This window comes from Hyperoodon ampullatus (assembly GCF_949752795.1).
Source record: "Hyperoodon ampullatus genome assembly, chromosome: 11".
Classification (NCBI taxonomy): Eukaryota; Metazoa; Chordata; class Mammalia; order Artiodactyla; family Ziphiidae; genus Hyperoodon; species Hyperoodon ampullatus.
Window position 1 is genome coordinate 81,546,366 of NC_136924.1, and position 25,900 is coordinate 81,572,265.

A 25,900-nucleotide genomic window follows, 5' to 3' on the forward strand; every position below is an offset into this window, starting at 1 on the left:
TTGGCAGCTTGAAAATTCAGAAGAAGTTGTCAGAATCCTACTACCAGTCTTTCTTTAAAGTTATTAGGTTAATGCTGATAATAATTTACAACAATTAAGTTGGATACTTTGTGTTTTTCATGGCATGCCCAGGCATCGTTGCAATTAATAATTGCGAAGTCTAATATATCTAGGTTTAACATTTTGATTTAAATAGAATGTGATCAACTTATAGAAATGTTTTTCTTTGTGAATAAGATCTCAATTTCTCTGAACAACAATAACAAAATGACCCAGTATAGAATGGAACCCTTTAAAAATAAGGCATATATCAGGCATACATAAACCATTATTGTCACAAAATCTACAAATTATTTTGATTTTTTAATTCTAATTTTTAAATATATATGGATATGAAATAACTATTATAAACTGAGAGCAAATGTGTATAGATTGTGGCTATTAGATAAGAATCATTTATTTCTCAAGTTTTTTTTTTGCAAAACAATATAATGGCAAGGTCAACTTGGTAACTCCAAGAACCCAAAGAAAATATTTTTAGTTGAGGTTTGCCATTTAGCTGGACTAGAAAAGGCAACTATGCATTATTACTTTCAGTCCTCTAGAAGCGTCTATATATTGTCATAGCCATTCTTAAAAAGTTTCATTGGAAACCTAAATATAGCAGCATTCTCAGCATTCATTAAACCAAAAATAAGTCAAATGCATTTAAAACATCAAAAATTGCCCTCATGCATAGGATATAACTTACACCTTTTTATTGTTACCATGGCATTAATATACTAATCCACTTTTATTTTGTTGCATGTAAATAATACAGACAATATGTTTTCCTCAGAATAAAAAACTACTTTAAATTTTAGATTAAAGTCTTAATTATATTGTACCAAATTCTGATCAGAGGGAATGTAAAAATGGCTGAGAAGTATCTGACCACATCCATCTAGATACTCTTGTGCATCTTAGTTAAGTCAGTACTCATGGGAGGGGTGTTGACTCATTTTTGGTTTTATAAACAAGAAAATATATGTACAAATGGAGATTAATGTCCTGCAAAAGTCAAGCTGAAAATTAATAAAAACGAACACTGAATTTAACTTTATTTCCTTGGTAAAAAGTAACTAACTCCAATCTACTTTCTATTTAAGTGACTGGAAAAACTGCAATAGTTCATAATGTACACAGTAAATTATGTGCAAGCAATAACTTATCCATGGGTGCTTACACCAATAGACCATACATATAAAGTGGGTTATTTTAAAATAAAAAAAAATCACTTAAAGCAACCTTCCTGAAGATATCCTTGGATATCTCTTTTTTTTTTTTTTTTTTTAAGACATCTCTAATTTATGTATGATGGCAACTCTGAGGATCCATGAGACTAAAATAATAAGGCAGGGCAGAAACAAAACACATAATGTATCAGGAAACCCCATGCCTGTTTGGATAGATATTCAACAATTACATTTTTGTTCAACAGTGTCTGAAGCACTGCAAACCTTTTAAACATGTAATTTACTTCATGAAAATATTTCTGCTCTTGTATGTGGTTCATTCATATGCTGGAAATACTGTAAAGAAAAGATTAAACACCAGATTAAAAAGAAAACCTGAATTATCTCACCTAATTAAGCAGTGGCTAGGATGGGTTCACAAGGTAAATGCAAGTCAGTTCTTCTGGCGTCAGTTTCCATGGCGGAGCCCCCTATGACACTTGTGTAGCTGTAATTCAGCAACGCATGGAGTCTGGCAACATGCACACAAAGTCATTATCACACAATATGCAATGTAACTCAGTCACAGGATAAGTATTAATAAAAAATATTAAAACATCAACATTCACTCCTTAATTGATTACATGGAATAAATAAACTAAGCCAGTCACATATTTCTCTTCATTCTGAAGTCACGGTTTTATTTATGTATACACACAGTATAATACTTTCCTAATGCTCTCAAAACGCTACAAATAAAAATGAAGGCTTTGCATTACAGCTGCTGGACAAAAACATCAACACTGTGGATGTGTGAAAACACAGTTTCTTTGTTCTTTAGCATCAGTGCACAGGGTATGGCTCCAAGTGGTATGCAATTTAGGACAGAAAAAAAGATACGGTGGCTTGTGAAATATATCCTCTGTTCATCATTGGCACAAAATCAAAGAAGGAATTTTCACTGTCCTTGGTACCTTTACTGGGTCTCTCCCCTGAAGACAGATAATGTTATACATATATGCCTTCAGGATTAAAACCAGACGAGATAGGATTCTGTAGAATACGAAGATTACTGGGGAGCTGCCGAGAGGAACCAGGTCGCTTCAGAGACCCCGACTGGAATGGTGCCTCTAAACAGGAAACAGAGAAAGTCATTTGATGTTTGCAGTAACCTGGAGTACTTAGCAACATGAAAAATTAGAACTTTTCCTGCTCTCAAGAACCAAATAACATACAGTAACGAATGCAACCCCCTGTGAGTCCTGGGTGAGAGGAGAGGTTACGTCTGCTTGACCCTCTCAGTTGAGAAAATAGTTTTCAGTGATTTGAACAGTTCATGATCTTTCCTTAAAAGGTGAACATTTTGCTTCTCTTTCTGGGTTGTTCAGATTATATGCATATACAGATTTAGAAGTGTCTTTTAAGTATCAGCACAAATTAATAACAAAGACTTTTAGGAGAGGAGGAAGGGGAATTAGGAACAGAGAGAAGCTAAAACTCAAGAAACTCAACTAATAGACTACGACTCACACACATTTCAGGAAAAGTTTGGAAGGAAGCAGTTTAAAACTAATGATAGGATATCTGGTCATGTAAGTAAATAAATAACCTAAATATTATTGATTTCCCCCAGAAACAGTAAGTACATCAAAAATTTTTTTAAGCGGCCCAAGAATTAGCTTTGAATGGTAGGAGAACGTTTTTACCAAATGTAAGCAGTTTATTCCAAGTTAAGAGAGTAAAGTTTTTTAAAAAGCGATTTCTCAAATCTTACCCCTTTCTAGGTCTGCGTGCGAGGCCTCCACTTCGATGGGCTCCGCTGGCAAAACGGTGACTTTCGTCCCTGTCTGCTGGATAAACTGCTGGAGGTTGACTTGCCGCAGCTCCTTGGTCAGCTGCTCCAGTTCCTGTTCTTTGTCCTAGATGGGAGTTAAATGCTTTCTAAAATTTGAGGATTCACTATTGGCCAGCTACAGACATCCTGGTGACAGCCCACCTGCTACAAGGGTTGAATGTGGGACACCTTTCACAAGAACGCATTTAACAAACCTGGTTTATATCGATGTAATGGGCTAAGGAGGTCACGTTCACTCTGTGGCATGGGCCAAAAGTTAAGCAAATAAAGGACAACAACTTCTTCAGTCTGTCCTCTTAAATGTCATGCTTTCCTCCGTTAGGAGTATACTATGCACCTGATGAAATAAATATATGTCTATAAACTTTCATGAATAAAACACTGGATTCCATCCATCCTGGTGTTTACAGCAAGCTTGCTAAGCTGTTCACAATTAAACTTCCTTATTATCTACTTCATAACTGACTGCAAAATGAATAGTCACTTGGGTCCATGAGATTCAGGGTTCTTGTTTTTTTTAAACTGTTGAAGTTTTCATGGGATCCATTATTGAGATTTATATCACAGCAAGGAAAGCAAGGAGAGCAAGATCCCCACTATGGGGTTTTTTAATCCTTGATGAGCAGATCTGAGAACGGAAGAGCCCTAAAGTAAGGAGACCAAGTTTGGACGGCCAGAAAGCTCCAAAAGCAAGGAGAGGCATTCTATTATCAAATGGACTTTCTTCTCTTTCTCTCCTTTAGGCACTATAAGAAAAAGTGGCAAGGCCGCATCCAAGCTGGTTGTGTCAGAGGACGTGGTATGGGTACAGGGAAGAGAAAACAGAAAGGCGGGGTTTTTCGCTACTTTGAGTGTAGGGGGTACTTGGAGACACGTTAGTAGTTTGACTATTAGATAACTTTTCACAGGTAGTGGGGTTTATTAGTAACAACTGTCACAAATTAGTGTTTCCTGTAATATCACGGCAATACAATTTCCAACTGCAGTAGTTTTGTGTTGAAATGAATCCAAATAGTAAAATGCTGACAAATCATAAGTTCACAACCTTCTATTCTATGAGAAATTCCTGACTTTGCAGATTTTGGTGGTAGTTCTACCTCTCACTGTAGTTAGTGGCAGAGAAAGGAAATCACATCAGTTCTTCCCGAAACGTCAGCTTTCTCTGCTTGTGGAACTGTTCCTACTCTACAGCAGCTCTTCTCAAACTCTAGTGTGCACAGGCACTATGTGGAGATGCTGTTACTACGTACACTCTCAGTTTCTAACCAGTAAGCCTCACGGTTCACTCTTTGATCCATGATCACACAGCTTCTAAACCAGCACTGTCCAAGTCAGCAGCCACTGCACATATGTGCTACTGAGCACTTGAAATGTGGCCAAATGTGACTAAAACAGAAATTTAAATTTATTTAATATTTTAAAACAGCTCTCCTGAATATTATTTAACTTTAATTTATTTAAATATAAGTAGCTGTATTATAATCAACTGTCTCTTTCTCATTTCAGCTGTTAGAAACTGATAGCTCTCTGCACCTCCCGTTAACATTACCACACGGTCTTTTCAAGAATGGGTATCCAAGAAATATAAGCTGAGTGATCATGGAGTAAGTGTGAAATACAAATGTTCTCGTACCCATTAGAGATGGGAAAAATCAGAGAGGAACCTGCCCCTCTCCTCAGGGAAGCAAAGGACAGTTACAGGAGAGGGGAGGAGGTGGGGTTAGCAACAAAGGAAACATGAGAGATAAGCAGCCAGCTAGCCGCACAATCACTGGTGAACCAATCCTTGGTAATCCTTTCAGCTCTGGTTTCCCTATCACTAAAAGGAGAAGGTCAGATTCCCTATCTCATCATTAGTGTCCATTCCAGCTCTGAGATTCTCATCTCCTGTATCCGATTACCTAATGCTATCACTGCCACAGTAAGAAAGCTTCTTCCGTGGAAAAGGATCTGTGTGGCTTCAGCTCTCATCTTTGTTTTGGCCTCATATCTTAGCTTTGTCGTAAGTCACTGAAATTCTAAGAAAATGATAAACCAAAGTAAGTTTCTAACTTTAAATGTAAGAGAAAATGAACAATCAGTAAAGAAGATGCCAAAATATATTTAATTCTTTTTGCTATATATATATTTCCAGTCAACTTTCTGTGTTTTATTATTGAACATTTTTTTCTATTTTCAGATTCTTTTCCATGACCAGTGATGAAAATAAAGGCATTATCATTTTGGAAAATCAAGAGCAAACCTACAGTGATTTGCAGAAATACAGAGTTTAAGAAGCTTCCATGAGGAAAGAAAAAGAGGAGTTCAGTTTTTTAGATTTCAAATATCTAATTCTTTTAAATAGATGAAACATTCGAATAAAAGTGTTCTTACCTGTAATCGTTTGGTGGCTTGTCCAAGAGATCTTTCCACAGCTTTAATACCATTCTCCAGCCTCAGACTCTGCTGGCCTTGGATGTCAATTTCCCCTCTGACCTTACCGATCTTTCCTTTAACCTCTTCTTCATTGACCTGCGCCTCTTGAACTTCCCGTTGCAATTTTTCTGCTTCAAGACCACTTTCCATAGTCTGGATTTGACCCAAATAGTCCTTTAATTTGCTCTCACATTCTGTTATTTTTTGTCTTATTTCTTGAAGTTGATCTTTCAGTTGTTTTTCATTTTCCTGTTCAATCTGTAATTCATTTTCCCAAAATTCCTCCTCTTCAATTTCTACATCGTTTCTTTTGATCTTTTGCTCCAGGCGGACAATTTCTTCTTCAAGGTTAGAATTATATTTTTGCTCCCAAAATCGTATTTCTATTTCATTTGATTCTAGCTCTTTCTCAATGGATTGGAGCTTCTCTGTCTGCAAACGGATCAGCTTTTTTAACTCATCTGCTGTTGTTTTGCAGTTATTCAGCACCTTTTGCTTAAATTCAGTTTCTTTACCTTTTCCAAAAATGTCCATTAACCCTTTGGCACCTCCTGTAAATGTTAACGATTTCCTTTTAGGCTCTCTCCTTTTGATTGATTTGTCAATCTGAGGCCTCAGTTTAGCTAAGGGGGGCAAACTCTGCCTGCATAAAGTTCTTTCAGGAACTCGAGCCACACCATCTGACGTGGGCCGCTCACTGAGAGACGGCCCCGTTCGACGTAAAATCAGCTGTACGTCACTAGCGTACTGCCCCCATTTGTTTAAGGATATGATAGGATTTTCATGAGGTGCTAAGTGTCTTTCAGTATCTCTCCATTTCTCTATAAGAGTGTACCTTCCAGTTCGACCTAGATAAAAAAAAAATAAGAATAAATTGTCAAAAAGGGATATGCAACAGCTAAAATAATGCCTCCAGACATAGGACACTATTTGATAACTGTGTCTTCTTAATTAGCATCAAAGTCCAGCCCATGATGTCTTTAAAACTTTCACTTGAGGATACTGAACTCCTTAAGATACGTAACACATAAAACTATGGGATGTGAACTGCATACACTCTTCAGACTTGCTTAGAAACTCATCTTTACACTTTAAACCTCAATGGGAATCTTAATCTACCCTCTTGTCAAATGCCTGACTGCCTAGACCTTCTTTGCGGCAAGACCTCCAGCTGAAACTAAGGAGGGCACTAGAGTGTCCTGTTGGAAGCCAGGAGGGCCTGGTCCCAGGAACCAGGCAGGACTTCAGAACTTGAGCAAACTTCCACTTGAGGAACCCCTCTGATTTCTCTGCACATCAGGACTTGGGAAGGTTGGAGCCCCCGTCTCTCCTCCTGAAAGAAGACATGGAGCCAGTGGAGGACCTGCTACTCAGCTACAGGTGCTGGGTAGGCCTTTCCTTGCCCATACCGTCCTGCATACCTGTGGCAAATAAAAAATCACCTCAGTGAAAACAACCCTCAAAATAGTCTCATATAAAGAGTGGGGCCTGAAGAGAAGTCTTGTTCAGTTTTGATAAGTAATAGCTTCAAAGAGTCTTTTAAAAAACATTAAAAAGGCAAAGATGATATTATTAAAAAACAAAAGTAGAATAAAATTACATTTATGTTAAAAATATACTGCATCTAACAGTAATTATGGAAGATAAAGATTCAGAAGACAATATAATGTCATTAGCTTGAATACACTTCCTAAATATTTCCATTTAAGGTGTGTGGGTCAGATGGAAAATATTAATTTTGTTAAGAGTGTCCATTAGACATCTGAAACTAATGTAAGGTTATATATCAATTACATCTCAATTTTAAAAAACTGTCCATTAGTAGTTAATATTATTACAAAGAAAAAAACTCACCTTGCCATCTAGCAATTATCATATTGGCATATACAGCTACTGATTTGTCTTCCCTGTCTTCTTTCTTATTTCATGAGCTTCTGAACTAATAGTAGTATTTCCTCAATTACTGGGCCAATAGATGGAAATCTGGATATGTACTATGAACACCCACATGTGCTATTCAAAAGTAGCAGATGAAGAGTGATACTGCTCTAAGCATATGTGTATGTTCGTCTTTAAGGAAACCTGAATCTTGGGTGCAGCTGAAAAGTTGAAGCTTTGAAAGCAAACAGACTAGAGTTTTAAGTTCGGGTAAATCACTTGCTGGGTAAGTAGCCTAGCTTCACTTCTAAAGTGGGGAGAGTGGCAGTACCTCATAGGTTCTGAGAGTCAGAATCAGGGCTAATAAGTACCTGCCATACTGCCTGGCCTGTAGCAGGTTTTCAATACATGGCAGCCATCATTAATTGAACACATTGTTATTCACATGACAAAAGGGCTGACCAGAGACCTCCTTTAAATAGTGACATGACGCGACAACAATCTGACTAAAAGAATCCTTAATCAACTTGCAACAACTCCTAGCTATGTAAAGCTGGACAGAGTGGAAAGAAAGAATAAGGGCTCTCTGGAGTCAGAAGGCCTGTTTTCAGATCTGGCTCTGCCATATATTTACGTGATTTGCACAAATTATTAAATTTCCTTCAGCTCTGGTTTCTTCATCTGTAGAGTGAGACTTGTATTTTCTTACATGACAATGTTGTAAGAGTGAAGTGAGATATAAAATATAAAAATGTTTTATAACATTGAAAAGTGCTATACAACTATTAGTTGTTGCTATTATCAAAATACCTGGGCAAACAAGGGGAATGCAAAACCTTACTAGCATACTGGACTTGGCTTCTTGGAATAAAAAAATGTTTCTAAAGATTTTCAAGTTAAAAATTACTGTAATTATACCAAGAAAAACCACCCCACAAATCTTCAAGTTAAACTCGTTCCAGATATACACACTGCTTCAAAGATCACAGCACTTTGTGTTCCTGGCTCTGCTGTCTATCAACTACTTTTAGAATCTCACTCCTGCTATCTGGACCCTGTGTCCTCATCAGTAAATATGAAGGGTTGGACTAGACCAGTAGAACCCTCTCTAATCCTACCGGGCCATGAAGCATCTTTAAAAAGAAAACTGGGGCTTCCCTGGTGGCGCAGTGGTTGAGAGTCTGCCTGCCGATGCAGGGGACACGGGTTCGTGCCCCGGTCCGGGAAGATCTCACATGACGCGGAGCGGCTGGGCCCGTGAGCCATGGCCGCTGAGCCTGCGCGTCCGGAGCCTGTGCTCTGCAACGGGAGAGGCCACAGCAGTGAGGGGCCCGCGTACCGCAAAAAAAACCCCCAAAAACAAAAAAGAAAAGTGAATCATTACATTATATGAGTGAAATCAAAAATTTTAAGGACTCTAATTTAGTCATAATTAAATATAAAGCTGATTTTTCCAATGTTTAATGGTACTGCTACTCTATGAGAATGTCTTGGTAGATTATTTAGGATTGCTTTTACTGCTAGCATTTCCTTTTTGTTAAATAATGCATATTTAGTGCAATTAGGCAAAAAAAAAAAAAAAAGAAAAAACACATCCATCCAGCAATATAAAAAAGCTTTTTAAAAAAGTAAATGAATTAATACTTTGATTTTATTGCAGAAATTGGGTTTTAGATAGCTTATGTAAGAGTTAAATTCCACAATCATTGGAATTTGAATGCCTAGACTTGGCAAGGCCCTATAGAACGTGAATACTTCATTTAGACAGATTCCAATTCCTCCTGCAAAACTCCTTTTATTGCAGTTTATTAAGTGGATACATTTAGTTCTGTCTTGCATACTAACTTGATGTAGCCCTAAGACTAATAAAAAGGAACATCTATCTATCTATCTATCTATCTATCTATCTACCTATGGCATTTGCAGTGTAAACTGTTTTGGCTACCTAGGCCTGTATGCCATAATTTGTAATGATAAATAAAATAATGACTATACTTCTGAAGAGCTGAAGCAATTGAGTGTAATCCCAAGAATCATTAACTTCATATAATGAGGAAAATCACAAAGAGATTTTAGTGCATCAGTGGAACCTCACTGCACGACTGATATAAATGTACAATAGATAGCTAGTGGGAAGCAGCCACATAGCACAGGGAGATCAGCTCGGTGCTCTGTGTCCACCTAGAGGGGTGGGATAAGGAGGGTGGGAGGGAGACGCAAGAGGGAGGGGATATGGGGATATATGTATATGTATAGCTGATTCACTTTGTTATACAGCAGAAACTAACACACCATTGTAAAGCAATTATACTCCAATAAAGACGTTAAAAAAATTAAAAAAAAAAGAGATAACAGACTACTTTCACCTAACTTTAAGTGGAATATTTGACTGTGAAGTAATATGAAGTTTTAGAAATATACCCCAAAACTTGAATACTCAAATATGAGTCACCCAGACACATTATGCTCTTATTTCAACCATTTAAAAAACTGTAACCATTTTTTTTACAATTTTAGGAAATTTCTCCTTAGAGCCAAAAAAATAAAATCATCATTTAAAAGTGTCACTTCTTGTTATGTATTCAACAAATATATAATGAACAAACATTTTGTCAGAAATAGTGTCAGGCCCTGGGAATATATTCTATTAGACACCCTGATCATGAATGCTCTTCAGAAATTTTACTTTTAACTGACATTTGATCGTTTCTTCAGTATGAAATCCTCCTTACCCCAAAGATGAACACTCTATGTTCCTCAAAAGTACATGACAGAGAGCTGGCATTTAACCTCTCACGAATTTAATGCTAACATATCCTCCTGTTTCTGGACATATTGTAAGCAATGCCAGTTAACACCTGACTTATTCTTTATCTATGGTGAATAAACTATCCTACCCCACTCAGTTTTTCTGATAATAGATACTTTTCTCCTTGAGCTACAAACATTTTGGAATCTTATGCAGAATCTAGTGAACAAAACTAATTCATTCCATAATGACTTAGAATTCCTACAATAAACATTGCTCTCTGTAACAGAACTTACATTGTAACATTTTATAGTCTGTTAAACGCTTTTGATGATTTTATATATATATATAATATATATATTTATATTTTAAAGCAATTTCCCAATGAGGTACAACTATTCTGAAAATTTGTCAGTGAACTTTCTGTAAGTCCTGTGTGTAGCTATTAAGATGACTCTTACCATAGGGTATTTATCTTATGATGACAGTGGTCCAAGAATATCTTTGAGTATAACTTGTCAGCTAGCTGTGCATTCAACCCATAGTTAAATCATTCACAGTATATTTTTCCCAGTGTGTTGATGAGACTATCATGTAATCACAGAATTACTGCATATTAATTTAGGACTTACTTAGGATTTTATTATAAATATACTACGACTAAAAATAATGAAAACATTTATTGATTTCATAATGATTAACATTTAATATGCCCACTCTTTGCTAGGCTTTGTGCTGGTTATTTTACATAAATAATATTAACCAAAATAATAGCTAACACATCATTATAAACCACTAAGGTTTGGGGGATTATGAATGCAGCATAATCTTACCCATCCTGACTGATGCATGTTGTGAATTACATGTGTTCACATTCATTAAAATAATCTTTTATGGATGTGGAAAATATAGAAGATACTTAGAATTATGGATGATACTCAGAATTATGGATGATATACTACACTACTGCTATAAATATCAAAATTGTAAAAGATGAACTTGGCTATAAAAAAGCAGTATATTTTAGTACTACGGATTTTTAGTTTTTGTTTCAATGTAATTCAGTCGGTGACTATATTTTCTAACAGTGGTCCACTGAGATTATAGGGGATATAAATAACATAGTATAATAGTAGTTAAGAGCAGGGTTCTTGAATCAGACTACTGGTTTGAATCCCAGGATCCTCCTTACAAGCTATGGGCGCTTGGGCATGTTATTTAACATTCCTGTGCCTCTGTTCCATCATCTCTGAAATATAGGGATCATAACAGGGCTTTCCTCATAAGACTGCTGTGAGACTGTTAAATGATGTGGAAAATTTAATTCCCAATTCAGTAATGAAAAGTGGGGCTTTAAAACTATGAAGCACTAGAGTGAAATCTTTTTTTTAAAAAACTCATCTGTATGTACATAAAAAGCATTGCTTGTAGTGTTTACTTCTAGGAAGCAAGGTCATGAGTGCTTCTTTTACCTTCTTTGTGTTTTGCTAAATTTCAAAATAGTCTACAATGGATAGTACTACTTGTAAACAGATACAAAATTAACCAACTTATAAATTTCTAAAATTGATAATTTCTATATGAAATTAAGAGTTAAATGTGACAATATAAAATATATTATTTTCTTTATCTTCTAAAGGATCATAAAATCTTAGAGATGAATGGGACATCACCAAGTTCAGCCTGTAATTCAAAGAAACTTAAAAAAATTCATTCATTTATTCACAAGTAGGTATTGAGTATCTACTACATGCTAGACATGGTTTTAAGCTATGAGAATAAGCAATAACAAAAGAGTGGCAGGCAATACACAACACACAAAGGAAAGAATGTATGTCTACTGTCCATTAACCACCTTTAAGGTCAGATATGCTAAACATTCAGAATTTTTTGGATTATAGGAAGGTAGCACAGTGCTATCCTGCAGGTCTGTAGTTAAACATATTGAAAATTCTAAAGTAAAATATATCAATTTCATACCAAATGGAATAAATATAGATTAAAAGCAGCCTCAGCCTCACATCAAATCAGATTAGTTTTTACTACCAAATGAGTTCAAGCCATGCCAGGTATGGCTAACAAATTAAGTATGATAAACTTTAGGCTTTCAAAATTTTTTAGGTTTCAAAAATGTGGATAATGGATTGTGGCCTATATTGTGGCCCATATGTCTTATATGTCACCGGGGTGGGGGGAGCACAATAGAGAAAAATAGAGTATGGCAGATGGGGAGTATGTGTGCGTGTGTGCATAGACAGGCGGTCAGGGAGCAGTGAGCCAAGGGAGTGAATCTGGAAGAGCGCTGGGCGCACAGTATTCTCAGCAGACAGAAGAACAGGTGCAAAGACTAAGGCGGAACTGTCTCTGACACGTTTAAGAGGAAGCAATCAAAAGCGAGTGGGAGGAAATGAGGTTGGAGGTAAAGCAGGGATTCATTGAGGGCCCTGAAGACCATCACATGGACTTTAAAATTTTCTGAGTGAGTCCAGAAACCACTAAGGGGTTTTGAGCAGAAGAGTGATGATGATGCATAGTTTCAAGTATTACTTTAAAAGAAATCTGTTGAGAATAGGCTGCAGGAGACCAGGATGATACAGGGAAATGCGTTGGAAGGCCACTGCAAAAATCTAAGTGAGAAATGATGGTGGCTTACATCAAGGTCCTAACAGTGGCTGTGGAGAGAAGCAACAAGATTCTGGATATATACTGAAGATAGTACAGGGAGGATTTGTTGATGGATTAGTTGTAAGGTATTAGAGCAAGAAAAGAACCAAAGATCACACAAAAGTTTTAGATCTAATCAATTAAAAGCAATAGTTCCCATTTGTTGAGATGAGGGGGAGGAAATCTGAGGATGGGCAACAGTTGGGACACGAAGCTTGGGTTTGGACATTTTAAGTCTGAGATACCAGTTAGTCATCTTCCAGAACTGCGCTGTTCACTGCAATAGCTATTAGCCACGAGCCACATTTAAACTTTAATTAAAAATTCATTTCCTCACTTACACTAGCCACACTTCAAGTAGGTAATAGGTACATGTGGCCAGTGTCTACTGTACTGGACAGCACAGATACAGAACATTACCATCCTTGCAGAAAGTTCTATGGGGAAGCACTGTTCTAGAAACTATGTTTTGTAGAGTACCTACTATTTTAGGCAAAACAACGGTATAAGAAAGATAAATAAGCAGGACCCCTATTTTGAAGAGACTTCCAGAGAAGAGAAAGAAATATTAACAAATAATAAAACCAGAGATCAGCATAAAATGTGTTTGTTTGAAAACTGATTTTGTTGGGGCAAACTCTATGAAACATGGCTTTTTGGAACAATCCACGCCATCTTGGGACCCAGCCCCAATCAATTTGTTTGTATTAAATGCTAGCTCTGGCCCCGGTGGAAAGAGATATGGGACAAGATCATCAGAAGTGTGAACAGAGAAAAATTCTGAATCTTCAGTACTTTAAATGGCACCAGGCAACAAAGCAGTGTGAGTCAGAAAACCTTTCCCTCAGTCTCCTTGATTTCTTCCTCCTCTTTTTTTTCCTCTCTAATCTTTTGTTATCTGTACTTTAAGTTCTAAGCTACTTGAGGGCAGAAGTACATTCTTTTCATATTTTTTGTTTGTGATTTTATAAAAGCAAATGCATTTTCTCTACTTAACTTGAGACAGATGAATTGTTTAAGGCTTTCTGTTTCACATACAGATTTGAGAAGTAGTTTGAACTCTATTTTGAAATAATGGCATTTCTGGGATAGTTTATGGGAAAAACAAGGTCGAATATTTAAAATTGGGAATGTTTCAGAAAGCCCAGGGTGTACAGTATCCAAACAGTGCATTCCTGCTGGGAAGTTAAACCACTTCATGCCAATTGAGTCTGTCAATCATCGTTTCACTTTTAGTTACTGTCTCTTATAATTTGGGAATATGTTATATTTCTACCACCTAAATATAACCTGTCAAGGTAGTCAAAGATCAGAGGAGGAGAAAGGATTTCCTTCTATACTAGTAACTAATGTTCAAAATCTTTTATCAAATTATGCTCTGTCTTTAGCTCTTTTCTAACTTGATTTGAGTGATTAGTATCACTGAGTCAGAAAATGTTACCTATCATATATATTTGCAGACTGCCAATATGTATACATGTTTTTATATCATGATGGTTTCCTGAAAGCGATTTTAGCTACCCAGAAAAACTCAATAATCCCTAATCATATATATATAGTGCCTCCCCCGTGGGTAAATATGTGGACTTTAACTTAAGAAGCTATTCTATGTGTTGCATCACTATAAATTTTTTAGAAACATCTTCAGTTTTGCTCAGTCAGTCCATATGCTGCTATTAGTGAACTAAACCTTTTACTGTGTGAAGCCACAGAGACTCTGCAGGTGTTTGTTACAGCAGCAATTTTCCCTAATTAATAAACCCTCTATTATTTCTTATAGTATAAATAAGGTCAAAATACTATAACATTTTCACTTAGTGTTTAGACTCGGAATACCAATAACTTTCATGACAATGGAGATAAATATTTAAGTGTGTATTAGAAGCATACTGAATCTGAGGCTGAGAAAATTTTATGGCACAACAGAAGCAAGGATCAACAGTGCTCGCTGGTTGCCAGTTGAGTCATCTCTCAGGTGAATTCTGAATTCAATGAAGTATTTATGATTCAGCAAGAGAGTTGTTTAGCCAGGTTTCGAGAAATATCGTAAAGCATCTGTACTCAAGTTGTCAACTTTTCAAAGCAGTTCTGGACTGAGTTATTGAGAAAGCAAATATGGGGGGTGGGGAGTATGTTCAGTTAAAGCTTCTTTTTATCAATAGCTTGGCCACAAAGAAGTACACTCTTTAGTCCAAACAGATAAACACACACCTGGTACATCCGGACAGTTTCTCCTTGAAATTCTGTGTAGAGAACATGTTTACCATATGGACAGATGCAGCTTATTGTACTCTTCAACTACCTTGACTTTTCTAAAAACTACTCATTTTTTTAACCACTGTCCATGGCTTGATTCTCAAATATAACAAAGAAACTTAGATTTGACACTTGCTAATTTTAGTTTTCACTAAGCAGAAAAAACCCAACAATGCTTAATATTTTAATTCAAATAAATTACGTGAGGCTTTCAAAAGGGGCAATGACTAAATAAGTTGGTTGCAAAGAATATGAAATAAAATTAAATGCCTTAATTTCCTCCTCTTTAATAATTAAACTTAAGTCCACAAATATAATACTAGTGCCAAATGCAAGAAAATTTCATAGGATGTGAAAGCCTAGGATTCTCAGCATTGTTTTAATATATGAGTGTGCTATATAGTATTTCAGGAAAAATCAAAAGATGTTAGTATTAAAACGAAGCCTCTGTCTTTGTATAGGGCTATTGCCAACTTCAAACAGTGCACTTGCCACAATGCAGGGGCACAACCACCTCTACAAAATGCTAAGGTGCCATCGTGACAGTGACTTGTCTCCATCCTGAGCTAACCTGACATGCTTCCAATATGAACTAGCACTATATAAAAACAAACTTTTGATAAGGAGCTCAAAGACAAAGAGGAACTGAGCACCTAGCATGCTGAACACACAGTTTCCTTCTCAATACAGCTGACCCTTGAACAACGCAGGCGTTAGGGGCGTGAACTCTCCACACAGTTGAAAATCTGCATATAAGTTATGATCAGCAGGTCTTCTCCATCTGCAGTTCCTCGTGGATTCAACTAACCTTGAATCGTGCAGTACTGTAGGATTTACTATTGGGAAAAAAGCCCCATAAAAGTGGACCCTCGCAGTTAAAACTTGTGCTGTTCAAGGGTCAACTCCACATGTTTGCTAAGTGATGGATTTAAGATGCAAATACAAACTTTAGCCCACATTACTGGCTTTACTGATGTAGGTGTTTATGCCCTCATCATATTCCAAATGGAATTATGGCAACTAAAAAACATGCATAACATATCATAAAGATAAACTGAGAGTAAATAAGAAGAAAAGTTGCAATGGGATAAGTGAATAAGATGGAGCCAGTAAGCATGGATTTGACTACTTCATCTTCACTGTGTAAGATTTAAAAAGTACACATTAACTTTCTAATGAAGAACCATGTCATTTAATTTGTTGCAAATTTCTTTTCTGAAAGTATTCAGAATAAAAAATTGGATTTTGCCTAATGAAGAGTCTGGGAACTATGTTTTGGCTCAAGAAAACATTTTTAGTTCCAGAAATCACTGTTTAGGATAAACAACAGGTGAGGAGAAGGCAGTGTAGACTCTAGACTCAAGATCAGTAAACTCTCGGTGAGGCAGAGAACAAGTATCTTCACAGACTGACCTAAGCTGGAGGCAGGGGACAGTAATAAGTAAAAGTGTGCCTGAGAGATGTATTATGGAACCAAATGAACAAAAACCACAGGACATCTATATTTAAAACAAACAAAAACAGGAAGCATAAGCATAAACCACTTTATCTCAGACACCCCGAGAATTCACTTACCTATCGCTTGAGCTAAGGCTATGACAACTTCCTGGCAAGTTGTGACTTCGGTGACCCCACAAACAATCCTCTGAACTCCGTCCACCCATACTTTAAGTTCCATGGTGCCCCAGCCAGTCACCCAAGGGCCCTGAGACTGGTCATCAAGGCGTCAGGTCATGTCTCTGGCCATGAAAACACGGAAAAGGCAGAGTCTGTGTAGTCAGCTAAAAAGAGGAAAAAACATTTTTAATAAAACAAATCTTACCATTTCTTCTAGTAAGTAAATGTTACCAGAACAAATTTTAATATATCACAGTCCTACTACCATGAATGACCATGGGCTTACTTATTCACAGAACTGAACTTAGCAGTGTGACTACAACCATGGCCACCTCTCATGACACCTCATGGTACTATTTCCACAATTACAATATTAATCATAAAGTCACTCTCCATTGACCAAAGAAATCTTATTTACTTGACCAAGCCCTATTGCTCAACATACAAACTATTTTTTTTACAAAATTACTTCACTAGGATAATTTCTGAGGTTAAAAAAAAATTTTTTTTTTGGTCATTTTAGGAATCACAAATAATTGAACCAGTTTCCACAGCCTTGCCAGCATCTGTTTGCTCCCTGTGTCCCTTGCCTCGCTCTCTTGGCCAAGGGACCGAGTGTTGTCTACACCACTGAAACTCCAACACCCAACTGCAGCATAAGGTATAGGTGTGCAGAAAATATTAGCTGAAGGATATTAATTCCTTCATTGGCTGACAACTTGCCCATTTATGAACTGCTTGTCCTCTACCCATTTATTTAACTGGAGTTTGATAACTGTCTTAAACTGTTTTTTTTTTTAAACATCTTTATTGGAGTATAATTGCTTTACAATGGTGTGTTAGTTTCTGCTTTATAACAAAGTGAATCAGTTATACATATACATATGTCTCCATACATCTTCCCTCTTGCGTCTCCCTCCCTCCCACCTTCCGTATCCCACCCCTCTAGGTGGTCACAAAGCACCGAGCTGATCTCCCTGTGCTTTGCGGCTGCTTCCCACTAGCTATCTATTTTACGTTTGGTAGTGTATATATGTCCATGCCACTCTCTCACTTTGTCCTAGCTTACCCTTCCCCCTCCCCATATCCTCAAGTCCATTCTCTAGTAGGTCTATGTCTTTATTCCCATCTTGCCCCTAGGTTCTTCATGACCATTTTTTTTTTTCTTAGATTCCATATATATGTGTTAGAATACAGTATTCGTTTTTCTCTTTCTGACTTACTTCACTCTGTATGACAGACTCCAGGTCCATCCACGTCACTACAAATAACTCAATTTCGTTTCTTTTTATGGCTAAGTAATATTCCATTGTATATATGTGCCACATCTTCTTTATCCATTCATCTGTTGATGGACACTTAGGTTGCTTCCATGTCCTGGCTATTGTAAATAGAGCTGTAATGAACATTTCGGTACATGACTCTTTTTGAATTATGGTTTTCTCAGGGTATATGCCCAGTAATGGGATTGCTGGGTCCTATGGTAGTTCTATTTTTAGCTTTTTAAGGAACCTCCAAACGGTTCTCCATAGTGGCTATATCAATTTACATTCCCACCAACAGCGCAAGAGGGTTCCCTTTTCTCCACCCGCCCCCAGCATTTATTGTAGATTTTTTGATGATGGCCATTCTGATCGGTGTGGATGATATCTCATTGTAATTTTGATTTGCATTCCTCTAATGATTAATGATGTTGAGCATTCTTTCATGTATCTGTAGGCAATCTGTATATCTTCATTGGAGAAATGTCTATTTAGGTCTTCTGCTGATTTTTGGATTGGGTTCTTTGTTCTTTTGATATTGAGCTGCATGAGCTGCTTGTAAATTTTGGAGATTAATCCTTTGTCAGTTGCTTCATTTGCAAATATTTTCTCCCATTCTGAGGGTTGTCATTTTGTTTTTTTTATGGTTTCCTTTGCTGTAGAAAAGCTTTTAAGTTTCATTAGGTCCCATTTGCTTACTTTTGTTTTTATTTCACTTCTCTAGGAGATGGGTCAAAAAGGATCTTGCTGTGATTTATGTCCCAGAGGGTTCTGCCTATGTTTTCCTCTAGGAGTTTTATAGTGTCTGGCCTTACATTTAGGTCTTTAATCCATTTTGAGTTTATTTTTGTGTATGGTGTTAGGGAGTGTTCAAATTTCATTCTTTTACATGTAGCTGTCCAGTTTTCCCAGCACCACTTACTGAAGAGGCTGTCTTTTCTCCATTGTATATTCTTGCCTCCTTTATCAAAGATAAGGTGACCATATGTGCATGGGTTTATCTCTGGGCTTTTGATCCTGTTCCATTGATCTATATTCCTGTTTTTGTGCCAGTACCACACTGTCTTGATTACTGTAGCTTTGTAGTATAGTTTGAAGTCAGGGAGCCTGCTTCCTCCAGCTCCGTTTTTCTTTCTCAAGATTGCTTTGGCTATTCGGGGTCTTTTGTGTTTCCATACAAATTGTGAAATTTTTTGTTCTAGTTCTGTGAAAAATGCCAGTGGTAGTTTGATAGGGATTGCATTGAATCTGTAGGTTGCTTTGGGTACTACAGTCATTTTCACAGTGTTGATTCTTCCAATCCAAGAACATGGTATATCTCTCCATCTGTTTGTATCATCTTTAATTTCTTTCATCAGTGTCTTATAATTTTCTGCATACAGGTCTTTTGTCTCCTTAGGTAGGTTTATTCCTACCTTTTATTCTTTTTGTTGCAGTGGTAAATGGGTGTGTTTTCTTAATTTCACTTTCAGATTTTTCATCATTAGTTTATAGGAATGCAAGAGATTTCTGTGCATTAATTTTGTATCCTGCTACTTTACCAAATTCATTGATTAGCTCTAGTAGTTTTCTGGTAACATCTTTAGGATTCTCTATGTATAGTATCATGTCATCTGCAAACAGTGACAGCTTTACTTCTTCTTTTCCGATTTGGATTCCTTTTATTTCTTTTTCTTCTCTGATTGCTGTGGCTAAAACTTCCAAAACTATGTTGAATAATAGTGGTGAGAGTGGACATCCTTGTCTTGTTCTTGATCTTAGTGGAAATGGTTTCAGTTTTTCACCACTGAAAACAATGCTGGCTGTGGGTTTGTCATATATGGCCTTTATTATGTTAAGTAAAGTCCCCTCTATGCCTACTTTCTGGAGGGTTTTTACCATAAAATGGGTGTTGAATTTTGTCGAAAGCTTTCTCTGCATCTATTGAGATGATCAAATGGTTTTTCTCCTTCAGTTTGTTAATATGGTGTATCACATTGATTGATTTGCATATATTGAAGAATCCTTGCATTCCTGGGATAAACCCCACTTGATCATGGTGTATGATCCTTTTAATGTGCTGTTGGATTCTGTTTGCTAGTATTTTGTTGAGGATTTTTGCATCTATGTTCATCAGTGATATTGGCCTGTAGTTTTCTTTCTTTGTGACATCCTTGCCTGGTTTTGGTATCAAGGTGATGGTGGCCTCGTAGAATGAGTTTGGGAGTGTTCCTTCCTCTGATATTGTTTGGAAGAGTTTGAGAAGGATGGGTGTTAGCTCTTCTCTAAATGTTTGATAGAATTCGCCTGTGAAGCCATCTGGTCCTGGGCTTTTGTTTGTTGGAAGATTTTTTTTTTTTTTTTTTTTGCGTTACGCGGGCTTCTCACTGCTGTGGCCTCTCCCATTGCGGAGCACAGGCTCCTGGATGCGCAGGCTCAGCGGCCATGGCGCACGGACCCAGCCGCTCCGCGGCATGTGGGATCTTCCCAGACCGGGGCACGAACCCGCGTCCCCTGCATCGGCAGGCGGACTCTCAACCACTGCGCCACCAGGGAAGCCCTGTTGGAAGATTTTTAATCACAGTTTCAATTTCAGTGCTTGTGATTGGTCTATTCATATTTTCTATTTCTTCCTGAGTCAGTCTTGGTAGGTTGTGCATTTCTAAGAATGTGTCCATTTCTTCCAGGTTGTCCATTTTATTGGCATAGAGTTGCTTGTAGTAATCTCTCATGATCCTTTGTATTTCTGCACTGTCAGTTGTTACTTCTCCTTTCTCATTTCTAATTCTATTGATTTGAGTCTTCTCCCTTTTTTTCTTGATGAGTCTGGGTAATGGTTTATCAATTTTATTTATCTTCTTCAAGAACCAGCTTTTGATTTTACTGATCTTTGCTATCGTTTCCTTCATTTCTTTTTCATTTATTTCTGCTCTGATCTTTATGATTTCTTTCCTTCTGCTAACTTTAGGGATTTTTTTGTTCTTCTTTCTCTAATTGCTTTAGGTGTAAGGTTAGGTTGTTTATTTGAGATGTTTCCTGTTTCTTAAGGTAGGATTGTATTGCTATAAACTTCCCTGTTAGAACTGCTTTTGCTGCATCCCATAGGTTTTGGGTTGTCATGTTTTCATTGTCATTTGCTTCTAGGTTTTTTTTTTGGCGGTACGCAGGCCTCTCACTGTTGTGGCCTCTCCCGTTGCGGAGCACAGGCTCCAGACATGCAGGCTCATTGGCCATGGCTCACGGGCGCAGCCGCTCCGCAGCATATGGGATCCTCCTGGACCGGGGCACAAACCCATGTCCCCTGCATCGGCAGGCGGACTCTCAACCACTGCGCCACCAGGGAAGCCCTCTAGGTATTTTTTGATTTCCTCTTTGATTTCTTCAGTGATCTCTTGGTTATTAAGTAGTGTATTGTTTAGCCTCCATATGTTTGTATTTTTTACAGATTTTTTCCTGTAATTGATATCTAGTCTCACAGCGTTGTGGTCAGAAAAGATACTTGATACGATTTCAATTTTCTTAAATTTACCAAGGCTTGATTTGTGACTCAAGATATGATCTATCCTGGAGAATGTTCCATGAGCACTTGAGAAGAAAGTGTATTCTGTTGTTTTTGGATGGAATGTCCTATAAATATCAATTAAGTCCATCTTGTTTAATGTATCATTTAAAGCTTGTGTTTCCTTATTTATTTTCATTTTGGATGATCTGTCCATTGGCGAAAGTGGGGTATTAAAGTCCCCTACTATGATTGTGTAACTGTTGATTTCCCCTTTTATGGCTGTTAGTATTTGCCTTATGTATTGAGGTGCTCCTATGTTGGGTGCATAAATATTTACAATTGTTATATCTTCTTCTTGGATTGAGCCCTTGATTACTGTGTAGTGTCCTTCTTTGTCTCTTGTAATAGTCTTTGTTTTAAAGTCTATTTTGTCTGATATGAGAATTGCTACTCCAGGTTTCTTTTGGTTTCCATTTGCATGGAATATCTTTTTCCATACCCTCACTTTCAGTCTGTATGTATCCCTGGGTCTCAAGTGGGTCTCTTGAAGACAGCATATATACGGGTCTTGTTTTTGTATCTATTCAGCCAGTCTATGTCTTTTGGTGGGAGCATTTAGTCCATTTACATTTAAGGTAATTATTGATATGTATGTTCCTATTACCATTTTCTTAATTGTTTTGGGTTCGTTATTGTAGGTCTTTTCCTTCTCTTGTCTTTCCTGCCTAGAGAAGTTCCTTTAGCATTTGTTGTAAAGCTGGTTTGGTGGTGCTGAATTCTCTTAGCTTTTGCTTGTCTGTAAAGGTTTTAATTTCTCCATCCAATCTGAATGAGATCCTTGGTGGGTAGAGTAATCTTGGTTGTAGGTTTCTCTCCTTCATCACTTCAAATATGTCCTGCCACTCCCTCTGGCTTGCAGAGTTTCTGCTGAAAGATCAGCTGTTAACCTTATAGGGATTCCCTTGTGTGTTATTTCTCCCTTGCTGCTTTTAATATTTTTTCTTTGTATTTAATTTTTGATTAGTTTGATTAATATGTGTCTTGGCGTGTTTCTCCTTGGATTTATCCTGTATGGGACTCTCTTTGCTCCCTGAACTGGATTAACTATTTCCTTTCCCATATTAGGGAAGTTTTCAACTATAATCTCTTCAAATATTTTCTCAGTCCCTTTCTTTTTCTCTTCTTCTTCCGGGACCCCTATAATTCAAATGTTGGTGTGTTTAACGTTGTCCCAGAAGTCTCTGAGACTGTCCTCAATTCTTTTCATTCTTTTTTCTTTATTCTGCTCTGCAGTAGTTATTCCCACTATTTTATCTTCTAGGTCACTTATCCGTTCTTCTGCCTCAGTTATTCTGCTATTGATCCCTTCTAGAGAATTTTTAATTTCATTTATTGTGTTGTTCATCACTGTTTGTTTGCTCTTTTGTTCTTCCAGGTCCTTGTTAAACGTTTCTTGTAGTTTCTCCATTCTATTTCCGAGATTTTGGATCATCTTTACTACCATTTTCTGAATTCTTTGTCAGGTAGACTGCCTATTTCCTCTTCATTTGTTAGGTCTGGTGGGTTTTTGCCTTGCTCCTTCATCTGCTGTGTGTTTCTCTGTCTTCTCATTCATCTTACTTTACGGTGTCTGGGGTCTCCTTTTCACAGGAGGAGGTTCCCATTGCAGATTCATAGTTCCCGTTATTTTTGGTGTTTGTCCCCAGTGCCTAAGGTTGATTCAGTGGGTTGGGTAGGCTTCCTGGTGGAGGGGACTAGTGCCTGTGCTCTGGTCGATGAGGCTGGATCTTGTCTTTCTGGTGGGCAGGTCCATGTCTGGTGGTGTGTTTTGGGGTGTCTGTGGCCTTATTATGATTTTAGGCAGCCTCTCTGCTAATGGATGGGGTTGTGTTCCTGTCTTGCTTGTTGTTTGGCATAGGGTGTCCAGCACTGCAAATACTCATTCATCTTCTAACTGTCTTCAATTTAAGAGTTATTCTAATAATGTAAACTTGTTTTTAACTTGCTGTGTTTCCCCAGTGTTTAATATTTTGTTTAGGTGCATTATAGGTGAAGCAGAAAATTGTGCATTCTCATATGGTCAAACAATATCCCTTGATTTTATACTACTGATTAGAATGTTATTATTAGCCTACTAAAAATCAATTACACACAATTCTTGTTTCTGTGGGTTTTTAAAATCTCAACACTTCCTGTGTTAATAAATCTTTAATCAATCTATGATTGTTTGCCCATTGTCCTGTGATCTTCCTATTTTTTTGCTGTTTTTAAAAAAGAATGTTAAAGTTTATGAGATGTAATAAACATTGATTTAATTAAGGAAAACAGTTAAATTTGTTTAACGGTTTACAATGGCACTGGCATTTCAGAATTATTTAAAAACGTATTTAAAAAACAATACAAACTTTTCCTATAAAATAGTATTTACTACAAATAGTAACTTAGTCCTTTTACATTCTGTTAAAGGACCTAAGACAGTTTGAGGGTACCTGGTCACCTGGGTAGATGAGTCAGAACACATGTGAGATGCATGAGAATAAACCTAATTACTTTATCTAGGGAAGGTACAAAAACACTTCTTGTTGGGACTTCCCTGATGGTCCAGTGGTAAAGAATCTACCTGGCAATGCAGGGGACACGGGTTCAATCCCTGGTCGGGGAACTAAGATCCCGTATACTGAGGGGCAACTAAGCCCACGCGCCTCAACTAGAGAGCCTGCATGCTGCAAACTACAGAGCCCACACACTCTGGAACCCACGCGTCAGAACTAGAGAGAAGCTCCCACACCACAAGGAAAGATCCCACGTGCTGCAACTAAGACCCGACGCAGCCAAAAATAAATAAAACAAACAAATAAATAAGAAATAAGTCTTAAAAGAAATCTTTTTGTCATGCTGTAATTTCCCAGAGTGCCGCTTCAGCTCTCTCTGCTTCCACTGCAGTGCCAAGGAGGCTTCACTAAACCCCCTTTATGCCCAGAGGGAGGACCATCTGCCCCCAGCAAGCTGATTCCCAAACTGTGTTCCTCAGTTAGGAAATCTGTAAGATGTTAAATTTCTGGGGGAAAAGGTCTCCAAGTCCGAGGAAATGTAAGAAGTCCAGTAAACAAAGTTTAAAAAGTTCCTTTGCTGCTAGAGTTCTTTGAGCATTATATAGGCTGGTGTGCACTCCAAGTGTCAAATAAGAGGTTTATGTGCTACTGTCCCTAATCCATTTAGAGAACATTTAAGGAAAGGAAACATAAGAGTTCTGACTTAAAATAAGATTTGTTTCCTTCTCTGCTAGGCACTCTATTTACTAAAAATAGAATATGTATTATTCTTCCTTGGGATAAGTTAAGATGAAAAAACGGTCAAACATTAATATATTGTGTTAAATTAATATATTAAAATTAAATTGTTTTATTAAAAAGAAAAACAGCTGAATTTTTAAAGCTGAATTAAAGTTTATTTAATACATAGTCCCTTATGTTTCATTAAAAGATTAAACTTGGACCTTTCAACTTAAAAGCTTTCGCACATCAAAGGAAACCACTGACAAAACAAAAAGACAACTTACTGAATGGGAGAAAATATTTGCAAATGATATGACATAAAGGATTAATATCCAACATATATAAATAGCTCATACAACTCAACATCAAAAAAACAAACCACCCAATTAAAAAATGGGCAGAAGAACTGAATAGACATTCTTCCAAAGAGGAAATGCAGATGGCCAATAGGCCCATGAAAAGATGCTCAACATCACTAATCATCAGGGAAATGCAAATCAAAACCACAGTGAGATATCACCTCACACCTGTCAGAATGGCTATCATCAAAAGGAACACAAGTAACAAATTGTTGGCGAGGACGTGGAGAAAAGGGAACCCTCCTACACTGTTAGTAGGAATGTAAACTGGTGCAGCCACTGTGGAAAACAGTATGGAGGTTTCTCAAAAAAACTAAAAATAGAACTACCATATGACCCAGCAATTCCACTTCCGGGTATACATCCAAAAAACCCCAAAACACTAATTCGGAAAGATACATGCACCCCAATATTCACAGCAGCATTATTTACAATAGCCAAGATATGGAAGCAACCTAAGTGTCTATCAAAGATAAATGGATAAACAAGATGTGGTATACATATCCAGTGGACTACTACTCAGTCATAAAAAATGACGAACTTCTTGCATTTGCAGCAACATGGATGGACTTGGAGGGTATTAGGCTAAATTAGAAATTAGAGAAAGACAAATACTATATGATATCACTTATATGTGGAATCTAAAAATTACAATAAACGAGTGAATATAACAAAAAAGGAGACTCACAGATACAGAGAACAAACTAGTGGTTACCAGTTGGTGGGGGGGCAATATAGGAATGGGGGAGTGGTCAGTACAAACTATGGAGTGTAAGATAGGCTCAAGGATGTGCTGTACAACACGGGGAATATAGCCAATATTTTGTAATAACTGTGGATGGAAAGTAACCTTTAAAATTGTACAAAAATTTTAA

The 25,900-nt window shown here is 37.2% G+C and overlaps 1 protein-coding gene across 1 annotated transcript; it reads right to left on the reverse strand.

Annotated features, from left to right (window-relative positions):
* Positions 1 to 1,913: 1,913 nt before the first annotated feature.
* RASSF8 (Ras association domain family member 8) lies at positions 1,914 to 16,709 on the reverse strand (the record flags this gene model as incomplete). Its single annotated transcript, XM_079715106.1, has 4 exons — positions 1,914 to 2,344; positions 2,989 to 3,133; positions 5,443 to 6,332; positions 16,607 to 16,709. 4 exons carry the CDS (start codon positions 16,707 to 16,709, stop codon positions 2,223 to 2,225), a joined length of 1,260 nt encoding a protein of 419 aa, XP_079571232.1. The 3' UTR covers positions 1,914 to 2,222.
* Positions 16,710 to 25,900: the final 9,191 nt, after the last annotated feature.